Genomic DNA, 20,411 nt, shown 5'->3' with positions numbered 1-20,411 from the left:
TACCAGGCCTGTCTCTTTCTGCTGAGAGAGAACATGAAGAACAAAAGGGAGCTGCATATAAAGCCCCATTCATGTGGTTAACAACACTCACAGCATGTTATCATTCTCATCAGCGTGTGTTCAAGGCGAGGCCATTACAGAGGAGAGGATGCACACATCATGCAGTCTTAGAGAGGATGCACATCATACGCTCACCGATCTAAGTGGAGCTTCTGGGCTAAGAGTTGCCAGTCCTTGCCCTTGGCGTTGGCAGTGTCGAAGGTGGCACAGATCCTCTGGCGGATGGACAAGGGGATTTTGAAGGCCTTGGGCCCCGTCTGGGACGTGATGGTGCAGTCTGTCTGCATAAAAAATGGAACCGACTCCTTTTCAGTCTGGAGGAACAAAACAGACACAGAGCAGAATCAGACCGGGGTCAGATATTATTTGCAATGTTGCTTTGTGTTTGTTTTTTACCAGCTTGGAGAGCCAGATGGATAGGGTGTACTGGGTCAGGACTATTCAGATAGGTGTGTTTAACATTTGAAAACATCAGTGCACAGACTGTAAACGAATAAGACAAAGGTGGAGACATCTGGTAGCCTCAAGTGGTGCAGTTAGTGCTGGCATTTCTCAAGATTAAAGCGATGCACCATCCAAAATCTATTTTTTGAATATCAAACACTCAACCTTGCAGACTGAAAATGTGGCTTTAAATGTTTGGAGTTTACTCCTTTGGCTTAACAGTAGCTGAGCTCAGTTTGACTGCAGATCAGTTACAATGGATTTCAACAATGATTGGTTGGTTTGCATTCACTAGAACACCTGTATCCTCCTCCCTCACTGGTCAAAACCACTCTAAAGCCTGATCAATGGTAAGTCACTCAGCACTTCTGATGAGTGTCAGTTATGCTTCTTTAAGAGCAGTGGTGGGGTGGAGGGTACACGCAGGTACATGAGGTATACCTACAGTACCTCTTTCTCTGGCCATTTACAGCATATCCATCTATCAGCCAAAAAGCCATCTGAATATATAGGGGAGTACACCCACTTCCTCCTTGGTACCCTACCTTTCTACCTGTAGTACATCCACCTTATCAACCATCACTACACCATGGGCAAAAGGTTTCAGTCATCTCCATGGTGACCAGATGTTACCCTCCAGCCAGCTTGTTTAGATATACTGTATCATCCCAATCGATATATATTTACGCAACATCGCATGAGAGGGAGTTATACTGTATATATAGACTGTGATTTGGTTTTATTGCTTTAATACAACAGTTCAACAAGCACCATTTATCAACAGTAAAAAGCAGCAACAGGTTATGATTCGTTCGTTTATTTATTGATTTATCTTATCTTATCTTAACTCAAATAGTTCAGCAACTGGACTGGGTCTGGACTGTTGCCAAGCAACACACAAAACACTCCTGTACACTAGCATGCTATTTTGTGTAGGTCTACACTTTACCACAGATCAGATATTTTATATCATATAGGCCAGTGGTACTCAAATGGTACGCTGTGATGCCAGTCTAAGTGTGCCATGGGATTTTGTGATGACCACACATTATTATTGCAATATTCAACTGGGCCAAAATGTTATGAATGAATTTTTAATTGACTATATCACTATGCTGTGTGCACCCATTTTCCAATAAAGAGGCAACCTTAAGCTAAAAAATGTTTTTTAATTTAATTTAATTACAAAAAAAAAAAACCTTCACAGGGAACCGATTTGTCGCCATTCGTGTGTGGGCACTATAAGTATGACACATCAGAAGCCTTGATTGGCAGCCAGTGTGAGGGATGGTAACATTTAAAGGAGAAAGCTGTGAGTGGGACAATGGATCTCTTTACTGTACAGAGCAAATTACAGCAAAGCACCAGTGAAGACAACCTACCACTGTAAGAAAACAAAAAACAACCTTTCAGTAGACAGTATCACGAAAGCTATCTGTCTCATTTTTTCTTATCTTTATTGTCTTATGTCGAGATTTTGGCTTGCCCTTTGGTTTGCCTTGGGCACAAAAGTTTGAAATCACTGATGTAGGCAACATCTGCGTGTCTCCATTTATTCTGCAACCAGTAAAATAACTGCGTTGACAGTTGATGAGTTAACAGCTTAACCGGTATGTTGCATCGTCCTCTGTTCTCATGTGAGCATAGCTGGAGATTTACAGTAAAGTGTTCAGGCTTCTTTTTGTCCCTTTGTCTTTTTCTGACTATGCATTATTCAACTCAAATGTGATTTGTGGTAATATATGTTACATTTTGTGGTACAAAGTTTGTTACAGCAACCCTTGATGCTGGCTAAGTAACCCTTAATGGCTCAGAATACCTGTGATGACCTGTGACCGGAGTGATGTCGGATCTAACTGTTTTACAAATATCCTTCTGACAACTGTTTATTCTGTAGCTATATTTGTGCTGCTTTGTATCCTTTTGCATGTCGATAATGGAGGGATTTGATGAAATCAGTGAGTTCACTGAAGAGGAAAGGTTTCAAATTTACTTCTACTGAAAAAAAAAGACACCAGGAGCACAAAAAAAGTGATGGTTAGTCTGTCTATTAAACCAAATGAGGGAGCTATAGGGTGAATATGTTTTGGTCCAACAACTGGGGGTCATGGATGAGGCAGTGCACTTTTGGTATTTTCGGGTGTCTGCCAATCAATTTGATGATCCGGTCAACCAGATCCGGCTCTATGCTGCTCACACCAAGATGCACAAAACTCTAGTTTGTCAGAGAGGCATGCCATGACTACCAAATCATGTTGTGTGACAAAATATGACAGTGTCTGCGACATAACATTCCTCAGGTGCACGACATGAAGGGAAGATGTACAGCGACAGTGTTTTTTTGCGGTCGAAGACAAATCATTTCTGTCGAGAGCCCTATCATAAATCAGACTTAACCAGGCTCACTCATTGGCTAGCCAGCTCTTTGTCTAAATTGTCTTTTATGTTTTACTGATTGGCTCCCAGACATGTCACACGGTTACTTCCCCAAATGTAAAACACCCCACTACAGACAGCTAAAAGAGACAGTTTCAAACACACTCATCACAGTATGGGGAACATACTGTAAATATAAGCAAACAGCAATGGAGTGGATTCACTATTGAGCTCTTGTGTACTGTAATCAATAAGAATCTTAACTAACTACATCCTGTGTTTTACCACCACAGGGAAGTAAACTACAAAGATTAAGGCCATCTGTCAAGCCTTCAGGTGGTGTTGTGTTCAGAATTCGGGGTGGAGTATTACCCTTTTACTTTTTCCACATTGCTTCATGTGACTTTTTGTTCTGGCCCCATAACAATCCTTTGACTCTGGATAGTAGCACAGCGCCCTCTTCCTGTCATGTCCCATATCACACTACAGCAGATATCCCATCTTATCCAGCCTGAGGCACATCCAACTGCAGCACCAGCGGTTTCAGCGCACACACACTTCTAAATAGCTCAAGCATATATGTTGTCTCTTGATAGTTCTTTTAATTTTTTATTTTACTGGCAAACTATGACTGAAGCACTACTCAGCTGTAGCCACTGTTAGACAAAAGTGAAGTGCAAGTCCACCAGATTGGGCTGGAGATTAAACCTAAACAGGAAAGGTGTGCTTTAATTTGTCAGTTGAGGATTTCTTCAGTCATTGTCTGCCACTAAAATAAAGCACAGGGTAGGACGCACAGCACAACGTATCGGCAAATCGCTACCACAGCGACAACATCGGTTAGGTAACAGAACCATGTCGTAACCCCAGATTTCACAGAGTGCAGGGAAGCTGTAGCTGTTGCCATTTTAGTTTGTTTTCTTTTTGTTACTGAAAATTAATGGGAACATTTTGGTCACCTAAAAAGTCTTACTCAGCGTTTGTTTTGTATCAAAAGACCGGATGGTATGCTTAGCCTGTTTTTTGGAGAGAAAATTAGCATTAGAATTAGCATTGTCTTAGCTAACCCAGCCCCTAAGAAACCTGCTCAGCCTTGCAAAGTTTTCCCAGTGGTCACTCATGGTATTGCAACGAAAACATCCCCTGTGGCCCAAAAAGCATTTTCCCCATAGACCACCATTATAATAGAGATGTCCATAAACCTGTTGACAGGACACCTGAAAAACACAGTCAGATATGATATTTTTACTATGAATTTTTGGTTTAAGGAGGTTTTATATTTGTAAAACTTTGTTTGAGCTGAGAAAAGCAATTTAAAAATCTGTGATGTTATCACAGCGTAAAGTCTATGAGTGTGAACTTGCAGATGGGTCCAGTGGGATAAACACTACTGCCCATATTCAGTGGGCTGCATTCTGCGGAAAAAATCTTAAACTTTTTTTTGGTGTTTATGCGGTATGCAGTTCCATTGGACTGAACTGGCACCATCTTTGGGTCCAGTAGCTATTTATTTTTCTGCATCCATGAGTTAACCATAGCTGTGAATGCATTGTGCTTATCAAGCTAGGAGCTATCAGACTTTAGATGCATAAAACCACAGGTCACTTTCAAGTTATGTGACAATTACCAGCTCATTGGTTGCATTTATTGAAAGGCCAAGGCCAGGGCTGAAACTGAAAATTTGACTGTGAGATGTAAAGTCAGTGCAATGGAAACGCTCAACACAGCACTGTCAAGTTAGCTTCATTCAATTCAAGTTCAAACTGTGGGAAACATGACAGCCCTAGGAAGTGGTTTGTAACTCCAGCATACATGATCCTATCTGTACCAAATTGCACTTGTTTTGTAAGGCTCCATGCCTGAAGTCATCTACATGAAAATTACATCATAGTGACTGTACCATCTACTGGCAGCAAGTAAGACTTGTCAGAAAATGTTTTGACGTACCTGAAATTTACATGATCTAGTTTACAGTTAATTTACAACACCATGACATAAAAAAGTTCTCTAGCGCCACCTAGTGGACACAGAAAGTGGTACCAGATGAGAAATGTCATTCCAGTACCCTCACTCTGTGAATGATGTACCATCTCACTGCTGACTTTTACAGAAAAGAAAAGCTTCGTTGCCCAGCATCCTGCCAGGACCCACAAGTTGCACAGAGGTTCATCGCTGCTTGTAGCTTTAATTCATCTTTGAATTTTTGCTGTCTGTACACATAAACGTAAGGAGGAAAACCTTGGATGTTTCATCAATTTACATATTAGCACAAAAAAATAGCTACAAATTAAAAGTTTGTGGGTTTTTATAGTCTAATGATTTGCTGATCGACAAACACGTAGCGTCACTTCAAACCTCCAGTATCAAACTGGGGCCGCTTGACAGCAAATTCCAGGGCTGCTTTACTTGTCCGCCCTGTCTCTTTGTGTCCTCCTGTTCTGCACTGATTTAAATGCACCCCACTGGAAAATTAGTGCCTCCATCAAATTACCTCCATGAACCAACTCTTAATGTTTACATAATAGTAACCCTGATTCATTCACATTTTCTTGTGCAAATTTTCTAGAAATTAGGTTACCATTTGTGCTAAATTTGGACTGAAATTTAATGGCTCATGTTGCTGTAAAGCTCCTCTAAAGCTGCTGTGTTGGTGCTCTGTATGAAAATGATATTGATCCAACATGGTGACCCACAATGTAAAATGCAGTATAGACCCTCCTCCTCTGAAACTGTCATGTCTGTTTACTGTATGTGTGTGTGATTTGACGATGATTTGAATTCTGCTCACAGCTCCTATAAACACTTTTATTTCTTCCTCCTATCTGTCAAACCCTAACTAATCATGACGGTAGGATTAAAACAAACCATAAAAAAATGATTGCAAATAATATTTCACCTGCCTCTGACAGCAATACCATGAGTTTAAATAGTGTTGGTGGCCTTGAGGTAGGACAAGCATGTTTGTGACTGGTTGTGAAAAAGCAGTTGGGTAAAATCAATGAGTAACGCTCTCTTCTGGCTTAACAACTACTGTCAAGGTGCTCTTGAGTGAGGATTTCTAGCTCCTAGCTGCTCCAGTGGAGCTGCTCAGTGGCTGACAGAAGACTGTTGTTACACCGGGCAGCTCCCAGGTGTTAATGCATGTGAATGTGATGCAAGCTATTTGCTGGAACACATGTCTCCCTGGATGGATAAAGGTTAAAAAAAAATATGTGCGGCAAACATGGTGAACAGCTGGATCTCTGTTGTCTGTGTTTAGCATAAATCTGTAAGAAAGACAGAAAGTAAGAGTGTCCTCCTGGCTCTATTAATACACAATGCAAGCTCAGGAGAGCTGGCCCCTGCTGTCAGTGGACACACTCCAGGAAGGTTACATAAAGGTTGAGGGAGAAAGTGAAATGTCCCCCCCCCCCCCCCGCAGCCCCAGATCCTCACCTCGGCCACAGCTGTGTAGACCTGCAGAATCTGCTCGTGGCCTTTGACCTGGCGCACGCTGATTTTGCAGGAGAGCTGGGCGGTGGCAGGGCTGTATCTCTCCAGAGAGAAGGCACAGTGCAGGGGCTGCTGGTTGCTGCACCACACTTGGGGGAAGGAGAACTCCTGAGGAAGCACAAAGAAAAAAGAGGGACATCAGAAACATAACATGGTAACATATGCTCTAAATGAGATGATTCAGCTCGCTGCTCTACATGTGACCACACTGGCACATGCAGCCACTTACACATTGCAAGATAAAAGGTAGGAGTTGGCTTTGAAGTCTCAATGATTCCACGGCTTGATATATTTATGCATGGAAATAACTATTGTTAAGGAGAGAGAGAAAAAATCCATTTACAAATACAGCCTGATTCCCGGTACGGTAACTCTGACAGCAGCGGCAGCATGCTTGCTAAGTACTGTAAGCGATATACATGGGAATACAGGGAACAGGGAGAAGACTGCCTTTGATGTATAATTAATTTCCAGAGAACGGGCACATCTGTGGGGAAATGTCCTTGACCTCTGCTACACTCCGTCTCTGCCATATCTGCATATTAAAAGTGACCTGTAGACGATTTTTAGTGAAGACTGCGGCATTAAAAGCGGCGGCCGGCGTGCCTACTGATGACTTAACCCTTGTGGCTTTGATCTTGGCTGCCCAGTGCAGCTCACAGCAGCAGATAATGGAGTCGGGGAGCTGGTGGCTGAGGGAGAGGGGGAGGGGTGATGGACGTGGAAAGCTCGGATGCTCTTTAGCACTAAAAGCTGACTTGATGTATGGCACGGCGCTCGGCTATTATTCTACACCTGCTCCACCAAAGCAGGTTCGTGGTGCCTGCCTTCCATCCCGAGGCCCTCATAAATAAGGCTGTGGAGAGGGTGGGTGTCTTTGAAACAGCTTTCACCCCGCATTCAGATGTTTAAGCAACAACAGCATACAGTGGGGACACAGCTCAGCTGCTCTGCGAATGGCAACAACAGGTACAAAGCAGCATTCACTGACTGCTGCGGAGCGTTCCATCTAATACTGTTTGCATCTTAATGCTCCTGCAAGCAAAACAAACACAAAGCTATTAATCTCACGTCACGTCCATCTTTATGATCCTACAGAGAGAAATGTGGGTGACAGAAGGATGCACGCTAAAAGAGCAGCTTTAAAGCACAAAATGGTGCACACAAACACAAACATAAAGCGAGTCAAAGCCGTATGAATGTTGTGAACTGAAGAAAAAGTTATTTTCATCAAGCCAGATTTGACTTGACTCGTCCTCTTTGTTGGAGCACATGTGACAACAATGGCTACCAAACATTATCATCTAATACTCTATGAAGGATTACTGCCTTTTGGTTGTTTGCCTCCAAGAACAGGTCAAGTTGTGGTTAGAGTTTACATCCATGTGTGAAAACATGAATCCTTTACACACATCTTCCCCCCAGCAGCACAGAAGATCTCTACAATCAGAACAGTTTCTAGGTGGACACACAAGATTAGTGTCACCAATTCAGTATTTGACCAAATGTCTCCCCCTCTGCTCCTGAGTTATGATGAAGAATAATGACTAGAAAAGTGTTTTTGCAGAATGTTGTGATGCCACAGTGAAGATGACCTTTGACCTTTTGGGCATAAAATGTCATCACATCACCATTTTATCCTATGAGACATTTTGTCATAATTAGTGTATGAATTCCTGAATTATGGCCAAAAAAATGTTTTGTGAGTTCACAGTGACCTTGACCTTTGACCGCTAAATTATAATAAGTTCATTCTTAAGTCCAAGCTAATGTTTGTACCAAATTTAAGGAAACTTCCTCAATGCCCTCCTGAGATATTGTGTTCATGAAATGAGATGGACGCAAGGTCACGGTGACCTTTGACCAGTACTCCCAGAGAATTTAGTTTTTAATTTCCTGCAGCTATATGCACTATTTTTCAAGCCATTTGAGATAACAGAATGCCTAAAAATCTGTACATCATTTGGGAAAAATGTGACAGTTGCCAGGGGGGGAAAAAAAATCATTCTTTAGAGCTTACATCCTATTGTGTATCTAATTATTCTCCAACTGTCTTCATCATCCTTAAACCACAAACACAACAAATGTTGAGGATGACTAATTTTCACTCCTGCCACCTAAAAAGAGGCAATAATTGTCTGATGTTACTATTTTCTGATACATAACGTGGGTAGTGTATGAATTTGGTGTAAACAGCATTAGTATCTAATAATATTTATGTCTGTTTGTCTGTTTTACAATGCTGGAGCTAAATTCACAAAATGAATGTTTTGCTAACAAATCTTCCACATTTGAATCCATGCCATAATAATTTGGGCTGTTCTGCAAGTCAAGGATCCGCACCTATGCCAAGTACATGCGGTCTTCAATACTACTGAATATTAGACCATTTACTCAATTTTATTAGATCTCCAGCAAACAGTGAGATGTTGAAGAAATGTTGTAAGAACATCCAATCATGATGTCCCATTATGGTTCAAAAATAATTCCACAGTGACATTTTAGCCAACTTTATCTGGCAGTGTCGTAGCAGCATCGAAATATGACATAAACACAACCAAAAAGGACACTAACATTGGCCCACAAGTCTCAAACCCCAGTGTCATAGGTGAACGTCCGGTGCTTTACCCATTCATCCACCACCACCATCTGTCTATGTGAACTGCGTCGCTCTTCATATGACATCACCTGACTTTCTGGCAGAAAGTCATGAAGGCTATTTCTCTCATGTGTGATCAAAGACAGCTTGGAGAGAGACTTTTGGCACTTTCAAACATTAATAAACAATATAATTTACAAGTAGATATACAGAAATGGCATAATCATCATTTTAATATTAAAAAATGTCACTGAGTATATAAATATCAACAGTACTTCCTGGTTTGTGAGAGAGGGTCTGACTGGACTATGTTGTAGTTTTTGGCATCTGACCTGATTTTTTTTTTTTTTTTTTTTTGTTACTTGACGAACAGCATAGATTTGGTATCTTTGAGATAAAACATTTGGGGCTTGAGCCCAGAAGCCTCCCCCCTGCTCTGCCCCTGGTGGAGTTTGTGTGTGAAATTGAAAATGAATATCATTTTGTTCCTCATGAGTGCCTTATTAGAGAATGGTACCAGATTACCAATACAATAAAATACACCCCACAATCTGGAGAGTCTCTAAATAACAAGCCTAAACACGCACGCACGCACGCACGCACGCACACACGCACGCACTCACACACACACACACACACACACACACACACACACACACACACACACAGCAGACCACCCCTCACACAGTTTGATTGATAAGTGACCCCTGGGAGGAGCAGGGCAGACACACCACACTCATTACCTCGTAGCAGCACAAACAGGATCTTGCAAATTAGCAAGGGTGTTTTCATTTCATATCCATGGCCATGGTTACCTGACATGTGGTAAAGGGTTTGATGCTCCACAGGAACTGGGGAACATCTTGGATGGACACCTGGAGGCTGAAGGTGTTCGCTCGGAAAGGCAACATCTTTGGCTCCTCGAGGAGCTGACCCCCTCTGGTCTTCTCTGCAGCCACCACTCCCTGGAGAGGCAGAGAAAAGAAAAAAGAAAAAACAAAGGAAGAAGAATGGAGAGAAAGGAAGGGAAAAGGTCAGACAGAAAAAAGGGGAATATAGAAGAAAACCAAAAATAAGAGGGGAAAAAGGGAAATGAGATGAATGTGAGAGAGAATTAAGAATACAACAATCCTTTCCTTTGAAGATACGGTACCTTTGCATATCAGCACAAGCACCTGTTGCAAATCCCCTCCTCTGTCACATCCTCTAATTGACTCATCACAAATATTAACACAGAAACAGGCCGCCAAGAAGTGACGTCAAGTCTCCGCTGAACAAATCATACGACTCATGCTCACATTAGCATCACATTTGCCGCCTCAACGTGACAGATTGAGGCTTGAATTTAATGCTGGGGAAACGCGTGCGTCGGGGGGCAAACGTCCATCTCCCAAATTGAATTTGTGATGATGAAAGAGCACTTTGATTGTCGCTTGCAGGTATTCATCTGTCATCATTGTTCAGCGTCCCAGTGGGATGGTTCAGTGTCTGGCCCGTCTATCCTTAGCCATCTCAATCACAAAGGGAAAAGACAGGGAGCAGAGCTGTGACTAATGCCAGGCCACGCTGATTGATTCTGACTGAGTGTCCGTGCGTGCAGCAGCTTGGTTATGCATGCGTGAGTGTATGCACTTTTTACGCATGTGTATGCAGAAAAAAGCATGCCTGAGGTATTTTGCATATTGTTAGTGTTGTACAGTGAAGGTGTGAAAAAAATCAATTGTTGGCAAAATGCAGATGAAAGACATTCATATGAAAACAAATGTGGCAGCAGGGAGCCTGAAAAATGATGTTTCTCTGCGCCATCTGCCTCTGTCTTTCAAAATTTCAAGACGCTGAGCTGCTGGACAACATTGGATTTCTTTGGTTTCCCTGTAAAGCATGTAGCTAGCTTGGATCTGTGATAATGTTCCCTCGTTTGAACTCGTTTGAAGCTGTCAAGTCTCCATGATTGAAGTTCTGTGTAGACTGTGATTGCTGCTGATGTGCTGTTTGACACATCACACACAATCGATGTGTCTTAGATCATGTTTTACAGCTTTGGGAGTGTTGCAATGTCAGCCAAGAATGAGAAATCCAGACAGACAAATTGCAAAGTTAGTGAAGTTATTTTGGTGGTCCAGAGTTCCAAAAGTAAAAGTTCTGTTTATTTTCTGCATAGATAATTTTAATTGACTGCCATCTTGGTGACTTTCTTGCTAGATTTGGAGTTTTTAAGCTCCCTTAGTGAGCGACAAATTGAGTGAATTTTTGGGTAGAGACCACTTCCTCACTCTTGAGGAGAGTCGCTGATATTTCTCAGTGAATATGCTCCCATGTGGCTCTGGCTCTCTGACCGACTGTTTTCACTGAGTAGAACAGAGCAGCAGCAACTTTAGTCCGCTAATCGGCAGCCAGAAAGACAGATAATTGAATGGACTTGAATGTTAATCAATACTATTACATGCACGCAGTAGTCAAGCTAAACTCATAGCTCAGCTAATCAGTCAAGTCGGACTTCTTTTTGAGTTTGAACGATGCTGCGCTTTAGCCAATCACAATAGAGGGGACATGTAGCTACATACTAAGGTCAGGGAAACATGTGATCTTGGTTGCTGATATTGATCATTTCTGATTGCGTGACGAAGTTTTTATTTCATGTATTTCCCAGTAGAAAGTGCAGACAGACAGTATGAGGAAAATACAGTGTTTTTTGACCATTTAAACATGTAAACATGTTCTAGTAGAAACCTTAAATACAAGTATGAACCTGAAAACGTGCAATATGTCCTCTTAAGGTTTCATGTTTTCACAAAATTAGCAGACTTTAAAAGAGTGAGTTTATTCCAGTGTCACATCTCGATCCTTGACATTTCAGTTACACAGTCCATATAACAGCCCTCACAAAAAGTTTTTGAGATTAAGATTAGATGGACATTTCCAGCAGATCAGATTACTGTAATGCCCTTTTTGCTGGACTTCCCAAAAAGACTCCAGTGAGACCGCTAACTGGGACTAGGAAAACAGAACACATTACACCCAGACTGAAAACACTCCACTGACCTGAAATGGTGTCGCTCCTAAATATATTTCTGATCTGCTCAACAGCCCAACCACATCCCTCAGATCACCAAGCACATGTCTCCTGAATGTACCCAGGATTAAAACCAAATCAGACGAAGGTGCATTTAGTCACCATGGTGCTGTTCTCTGGAACAAACTGCCTGATAACCTGAGATCTGCTCCAACTATATCATCCTTTAAATGCAGTCTCAAAACACTACTTTTCTCTCAGGCTTATGGTTGTTAGTGTGTATGTGTGTATATGTGTGTATGTATAGGTGTGCCTTTGTGCCCATGTTGTAGTCCATTTATGAGTGCTAACTGTGTTCTGTGTGCGAGTGTGTGCACTGTTTGTTTTGCTGAATGTTTTTTTTTTTTTGTTTTTTTGTAAAGATATTGCCTTTAATTGCAGCAAAGGGCCACAGGCTGAAGTCGAACCTGGGCCGCTGCGGCAACAGCCTTGTACATGGGGTGCCTGCTCTACCACTAAGTGTTGTCCACTTATGTGAAGTATTTTATATGTTTTCTATCTCATTGTTTCATGTTTTCTATGTTTTACTGTAAAGCACATTGTGTTAACCTTTGTGTAAAATGCGCTGTACATATAAAATTGACTTGACTTGAGAGTAACACACTGTAATGTATTACACACTGTAATAATATTATATTATTCATAGCAGCTTGAAAAATAGTTAGATTAAGCCATAGTTATATTTAGCTTGACTTCTTAAACTTATTATTTTTTTCAGAATTTTGTATAGTCTATAATCATATAAACAGTCTATAATCATATAAACAGCTACATTATGACATTGCAAATGTGGAAGTTAGCATGTGATATAATCTAGCCAGTGTTTGTGCAGGCACTGGCTACTTTCCATTGAAATAATTAGAAGCACTGGTTGAGACACTTCAAAGGCTTGGATGGGCATGAAACTCTCCCAGTTGAATCATCAGTACAAAAGATGAGCAACTAAAAGAAAGTATTTAGTTGAATAAAAAGTCTAAGGTAAGTGTGTGGTTAGAGCAGCTGATTACAACACAGCCCAGTAAATGAGGTTTTGGTGATTAGTGGGGGAAAGGATTTCTAGCTGTCTTTAACAGCACTGTGACACCTGTTACAAGTTGTTTATAGCAAAAGCTGTTAAAAAGCTGTTAAAAGGTAAGTTCCTTTTCATAAATAAGATTGTTAGTGGGCAGATTTACATGTGCGATGCCACTGCAGTAATGGCAGCTTGTTTACTTCCACCTACAACCCATTTAGTCTGTACATTTGACAGTTTACCAGCAATGACTGTGTGCTTAGCCACAAGGGCATCATAGTATTCAGAGCCATCTGCCATGCCGAAGTGATGTAAAACACACTCAGATATGAATTTGGAAAGATACCAAATGATGGCCAAAACATACATCTAAACCTTTGCTGAATAACATTAAAAATATCATTAAAGGAAAACTGACATGGGAAGCTTCAGACAGAAGCTCCTATTACTCTACAACTCTCTGGTTGTGTCCTGGCAGAGTGAAGAGTATTTTCTGGTAGTTTTATTCTAATTTTTTCGACACAGCATGTAGCTATTTTTCAGAACTGTTAGCAGGTGACCTACCAGACAAAGTGGTTTCCCTACATGGTCGTGCATGTAGCTGTATGCGTTTTGTTGACACATTTTAAACAAGTATTTCACTGCTGAAAAGATGGTCTTTTCATAAAATTGGGCTTCTATGCAGCGGAAAGACACAAAATGCTTTTAAAACTGGTGTTACATGACCAGAGAAAACAGAGAAAAAGGGCTGTGGCATTTGCTTTTGTTCAAGAAGTAGAAAACCTAAAACTAGCAAAATGCTCTGTGCAACACGACTGATAAATGCTTCCATTGAGGGGTGATGTAATGGGCCCGTCTAAAAGCAATGTGGTGGCCAGCTGGTAAGAAACAATTTTCAATATCAGTAAAATTAAGCAGTAAATTATGATTCTGGAAACATTTTAGGCAAGAACTAGGCAATGCAGTGACAGAATATTGGTTTATATTTGATCAGCGCTGCTTAGTTTTAAAGTTTGATTGGAATTTGATCTGAGTAAGAGGATGGGTGGCTCTCTCGCGATCCCTTAGTATACTCTTTGTGTCAGTGGTGGCAGCAGGCATACAAAGATAAGGGAGTACAATTTGTAGTTCAAGCAACAGGCAGATGTGGGCGCTGGAAAGATGGAGTGATTTGTCTTTACATAATATCCACTTTATTATGACACACAGAGCTGGTTGAAAATGAAAGTACCCTTTTAACTTATTTGAAGCTTTAAAGTTTTCTGTAGACTGTGACAGTTCCTGATTTGCTGTTTGACACGTGATGTTTCACAGCTAAGTCACTGTTGCAGTGTCAAAAATAAGAAATCCAACAGGTTTAACAGTGGAATCACAAAATGACCACTGCAATGAAAACAATACTGTTTACCATTACATATATATATGTGTCAAAATTCAAGACATTGTAGAAATGATCCTTTGCCAAGGCTAAAGGTTGAGGTGAACATACTTTCTAGTAGCATTACCAGTAGAAGGTAACATCTGCCAGCAGAATACTAATAGGCTATGGGTGGTATTTTCAGGTAGAAAGCTTGTATCCATTGTGTCTCAAATAGGACTTGAATGCTGTGTCCTTGGAAATGGACTGCTGTTAGAGGGGAAATATTTCCTCCCACTCCTGAGCAACAGCAGATTTCGTGTCTTTGTTGTTATAGCTGACACAAAAAATATTAAGCTCTTTACTTGAACTGAATGTTTATCTGCTTATTTTAAAACAAGACGATGATATCTTTAAAACGTGTATCACTTTGGATATAAGTAAAATTGACTTGTTACAGAAACACTCTTTTAAAAGAGACAGCAGCATTGTGCAATATGACAGAAAATATAAAACCGCCAATAATAACCCTTCCTCGGTCTCAGCCGAAGAAAATGTCTCCCTCACACGAGTGTTTGTGTTGCATCAGGCTTCCTGTTGATCCAGAATCCAGGCTGTGATTGTGCCTGAGCTTGGACTACACACAGCAGAGATGTGGTGCTAACAGACAGGGGCCCAAGGGACGCGCAAAAGTCTGGCATCTGCTCGGCAGGCTGGAAATTCATAAACCAAATCCAGAATGCATTTTAAAGCCAGCTGCCGCTGACGGCTGCGACATGACAGAAAGGCGGTCGGGAGGCAGAGTCAGTCACGAGGCTCGCGGTGCACTGTTGAGCTCGGCTCAGCTCCTCTGTTAGTCTAGTCTCTCCGGGGAGCATGGGAAGCTTGATTTCCCTGATGTTCACTGATGAGATCTCAATGCTTAAAAACCCTATAGGTCGCTGAAGGATAATCAAGTCAAACAAGATAAAAAAAAAAAAAGAATGATTGGTTAACATTTGAATGGCAGTGATTACAGTACGGCAGCCTTTGTCTCAGTCTATTAAAACCTCTGGAAGAGAATCCGTCAGGCTGTTAGAGAGTCCCCACTATCAGCTCTGCAGTATTGTTTCACAGGGGTAATGAATCTGCAATCACTCACATGGTTCAACCGGTAGAGAGCACATGCTGAAGTCCCTGCTGCTTCAGACAGCCCAGGCTAAAACCACATCCACACAAGATGTTCAGTTTGAATCTAGGCCAGGACCTAAAATATGTACTTCCTAATAGAGCAGAAATTGCTTAAGTGAAAATGTGCATCCTCACATTTTTGTGAAAGAGGTGAAAGCTGTGATGCACAGTTGCAGAAAGACTGCTGAAATTGGCAGATTGAATTTTAGACTGTGGGGAAATGAGTACGAAATGCTCTCCTCTCACTTTCTCTTTCTTTAAAAAACAAACACACAAAAAAGCAATACAAAAGTGACATTTAAGTCACTCATTGGCCAACAGTACTTCCAGACAAAATCAAATTACTTCAAGTGCAGCAGTCTTAGAGCCACAAAAACCTATTTTCTCATTTACCTCTAGTGGTATCAAGCTTTGTTTTATTTTCCTCATTTTTGTGATGTTTGCCTCCGAGACTCTGCATCCACCCAAACACAAAGGAGATGAATGAAACTTAATTTGTGGAGCTCACAGCTTTGAAAAATGACATTCAAAAGCAAAGTGTCTTTTGAGAAATAATGTCCTGCTCACTCTGGATAATCCACAAACCTCATTATTAATAGCCCCCATGAAAACTCTGGACGGTGTGCTCTGTGGATTGCCAGACTAATGAGAACACTGTATCTGAAAGCTGAATTTTTTGAATGTCATTTTTCCAGTGGTGAGCACCACAACCAAATTCCATTCAGCATTCCATTTAAGAGACAGAGATCTCAAAATTTGTTCTATTATAACATCAGGAAATATGCTTTTCTGTCACTTCAGTGAAATGCATGGCATCATTCTTTGGCGCTAGAAACTCTATATTTTACACTGACATATTATCACATTATAAAGTCAATATGCAAAATGTGTTAGCAAACATTTGCCTATATACCATACAGCAGACACAGAGCAGCTTCATTTATTTTGAATCATGTGTCTGGCACCCTGACAAACATCAGGCCAATAGTCCCCATGCTTTTACGTTTTGTTTTGCTGCAACAGCTCCTGAGGGAAATATCTGGCCCTTTAGCTGCCAAATGCTTCACTACATTTGTTCACCAGCTAGCTGTTAACATTGCCTGTCTGCTGTTTGGTGCAGTGACGGTTGTGTACAGTGGCTTCATCAGAGCATTTTTGCTTGAAACAGCTGCCTACCATTGAGGCTGTCAGAATGGACCAAAACAGTAAAGTTGTGGGTCAGAAAACCAAAACATGAGCACAAAGAAACTAAATTGCTCCAAGGACCTGAGGGGATAGGTGATAATTCAGTTAATATTTGGCAAATGCTATTAGCACCCAGTTGTCCATAGGCAACAAAGCTACCTACACCCAAAGTATAATAAGACAGTGTGGCTATTTTCTATTCCTGAAGTAATGGTGTTGAATAATGACCAGTAAAGTGTTTTTGCAGAACACCGTGATGTCACAGTGAAGTAGCCTTTAACCTTTTGGATATAAAGAGTGTATTTGTCATTTCAACACTCTGACACTCTACACTAAAGTTATAGCCCTGTTGTTTGAAGAAACAGAGCGCTTTATTTTTATATGATATAACGAATGGTTAAGTTAGTCATACACTCACTCTGCTTGGCGCTCTGCTGTTCCAAAAGTTCTGAATAAGAAAATGGTAAATTCCACTCCGAATTTACATACTATTCAGTTTGTTCAAGAGTGCGCTCCAGCAACCTGGTCTCACTCTGAAGTCATTTACATCCGGCGTTAGGGCAGTGACTGACAAAATAAAAAAGTCCTTTCACGTCGGTATGATACGCGGCCAGTGGGTGTTGTAGTCACCCTGCAGTGTCAGGCGTAAATGTGGTGGGACAACAACAAAAGTTAAGGTAACAGAAGTCTGAACAGGATGGGTGGGAGTGGTGGTGGATGAGTCCAACACTTTCACCCAGAAGGCCAGTGTTCACTATCAATATGATTGTAAAGCCAAACCCTGTTCTTTTGTCCTAAACCCAACTATGTGTGTGTGGGCAAAACATAACCACGTGAGTTTGTCAATTTGCAGTGTACCAACGTAGTGCGCTTATTTTGAAACAGACTATGCACACTGGGCATTTCCTAAGAAAACAGAAGTGTATTTTGAAAACAGACAATGTATGTAACAGGCTGAACTTGAAAAAGAGTCCCAGCACTCAAGAACCAATGCACCCAGGGTACCCTACACGTCACATCCCAACATGGAAAGCCTACAACCAAACATCGATATGTGGCGAGGTTGGAGTGAAATTGTGTTGGCCCCAGCACTTGTAGTGAGTATTTCCAAATGCACTTTATATCATAACTTCATCATTTAATCTTATTAGACATGTGAAATTTTGTCATAATTAGTGTGTGAATTCTTTAGTTTTGGCAATAAATATGTTTTGTGAGGTTAAAGTGACCTTGACCTTTGACCCATGAGCACAAAAATCCAATTAAGTCATTGTTGAGTCCAAGTGGATGTTTGTGCCAAATTTGAAGAAATTCCTGAAAGGTGTTCTTGTGATACCATGTTCACAAGAATGAGATGGATTGAGGTAACAGTGACCTTTACCTTTGACTTGTGACCACTAAAATCACGGAGGCATAACAATTAGCCCCCAACTGACTTACAAGGGATTTGAACACCAGTGTCCTGTGTGTAAATACTGTGTTGACCCATTCACCCACCATGTCTTAGTCCCATCATGGTCTGTGTGTGAGTGTGACTATTCTCTCTCTCTCTCTCTCTCTCTCTCTCTTTTTTTTTTTTACATAGGTAGTGTGCACAGCATGACAAAGGGCAGCTCTTTTTACTACTCACCTCACATTCTTCTTTAGCAAGGTTTGTAGAACATTTGAAACATGATGCCAATGCCTGCAAATTTGTTCTATAATGACTTTATGTATACTATATACTGTAATGAAAAAAATATTTCTAAGGTCAACAGATGACCTAAAGCATTGGCAAAAGGAACAAATTGTAAAGCACTTTTTGTAACATAGAGAACTACTATGGAGCACTGCAGAATGCTGTCTATACAAGCCCACAATCCACCTTGGCAATATTTAAATGCACCAGTCGAGCATTACATTAGCTTTTGCCCTATGAATTATCATTTTATAACCTCAGATTGAGCTCAAGGAAACAGTTGCTACTTAAGCCATTATTACTGGCCACATCCTCTTAATGAATAAATGAGACTGTGGAGAACTGTTAAACACAGTGCTGATGGAAATAATCATCATCATCGACCTTTGTTGGATAAACAAAAGAGGAAAACAAAAAGCCAAAGACCTCACAGGTGTCCCTTTCCCACCTGAAATGCGTGTGGCGTGTCATCCACACAGTACACCCTCAGGCTGTAACTCATGGAGCCGGCCTCCATGCTCCCAAACACAGCCAGCTTCAGCCTCTTGACGGCAGCCTGCGTCAGGGGCTCGCCCACCAGGGCGTACGAGCCCGGCTGGTCCAGCAGCAGGTGGCAGCTCGTCGAGTCCATCAGGCAGTAACAGGAAGTGGACTCCTCCTCCACTGACATCACTTCCTGCAATGAAGTACAAAGGCACAGAAGCCGTGGCCATAAAAACACAGTGGGTCCTGATGTTTCTCTCAGCCAGAGCATATCCCATTAAATATTTATCTATTTGTATTCTGTCAACTGCTTAAAATAAAAGGGAGCACAAAAAAAAAAATCTTTGCATCATAGTAAAAAAATTGAAACACCCTAAAGAGTCTTATGGACAGGTGTGTGGTATCATTAACACAGACTATGACAGATTCAAAAAATCCTGCACACTGCTGATCACCTGTACTCACCTTATTAATGTTATGCTTCTTAGAAATTCATCAGGTAAAATCAGAGCACATTATTTGGTTCTTTAACACTGTTCAACAAAAACTTGGAGCACTTTATGTGTTTTACCAGTAAAGTTCTTGGGAATTTATGCAAGAATAAAGGGAACATTGTGTCCACTGATGGTATATTTGAAATTAAAAACATCTATAACATAAAAAATTCATTAGATGAGCTGGAACACTGAAATGCTGTAATCCGTTTTATACCATACAGGTCTGTGGGTAAACGCATCGGACATTTGCACAAAAGCCAATCCAAAATTGAGGTTATAATGATAGTCCCTTTTACTAGCTCGGTGTGGCTACACATTCTGACAAATAAAGGCCTGTCTCAGTGAGACACTTGGTCTGGTTACCAAGCATTCATTTTTTTTTTTATAGAACTTCTTCTGATGTGTAAAAGCGGGTTGTTGTCTACCTCAAATTATGTGTCCCTTCCTCGATTACCCTGTAAGTTATGGGTTTTTGCAAGATGTACTATACATTTTTAATTATACCACTTAAAGTTAGTACGACCAAAGGCTTTTCATGCACATTTACTTTTGTAATTTTTAATCTCCCAATACATTGCATACAATTTGCAGTTCTTCTGTTTCCACTGTTTATAAAACATTTCAAGATCATGATACTTAAATTCCTTAAAGGTCTGAGATCCGCTGATAAGGCCGTGCTAGCTGTCTAGGCTGAAAACAAAAGGCAACAGGGCCTTTGCAATCAGGGCCCCTAGACTCTGGAACGATTTGCCTGAGGAAATCTGGTTTTCAGAGCCTGTTCCTCGTTTTACATCGCTCCTCAAGACACACTTTTACAGGAAGGCTTTTATGAAATAATGTTTAAGTTGTATGTATTTTGTGTTGATATTGAATGCGTGCTGATATTTTATGCTGTAACGCACTTTGTTAGTTATATTGAAAAGTGCTATACAAATAAAGTTATTATTATTATTATTAAAGGTGATCAACAGATTAAAACTCACAT

General features: G+C 40.9%; 1 protein-coding gene across 4 annotated transcripts in view; it reads right to left on the bottom strand.

The window, feature by feature from the left end:
- The window catches only part of unc5db (unc-5 netrin receptor Db), a 282,084-nt gene that overhangs the window by 9,870 nt on the left and 251,803 nt on the right, over positions 1 to 20,411 (bottom strand). For all 4 annotated transcript variants that reach the window (XM_049579875.1, XM_049579874.1, XM_049579877.1 and 1 more), the window contains 4 exons: positions 18,895 to 19,122; positions 9,787 to 9,936; positions 6,316 to 6,480; positions 196 to 374 (listed from right to left, as the gene is read on the bottom strand). In XM_049579875.1, coding sequence (XP_049435832.1) covers positions 196 to 374; positions 6,316 to 6,480; positions 9,787 to 9,936; positions 18,895 to 19,122 — 722 coding nt within the window. The remainder of the gene's footprint in view (positions 1 to 195; positions 375 to 6,315; positions 6,481 to 9,786; positions 9,937 to 18,894; positions 19,123 to 20,411) is intronic.

This window comes from Epinephelus fuscoguttatus, linkage group LG6 (assembly GCF_011397635.1).
Source record: "Epinephelus fuscoguttatus linkage group LG6, E.fuscoguttatus.final_Chr_v1".
Classification (NCBI taxonomy): Eukaryota; Metazoa; Chordata; class Actinopteri; order Perciformes; family Serranidae; genus Epinephelus; species Epinephelus fuscoguttatus.
This window is presented reverse-complemented; position numbering and strand designations above follow the sequence as displayed.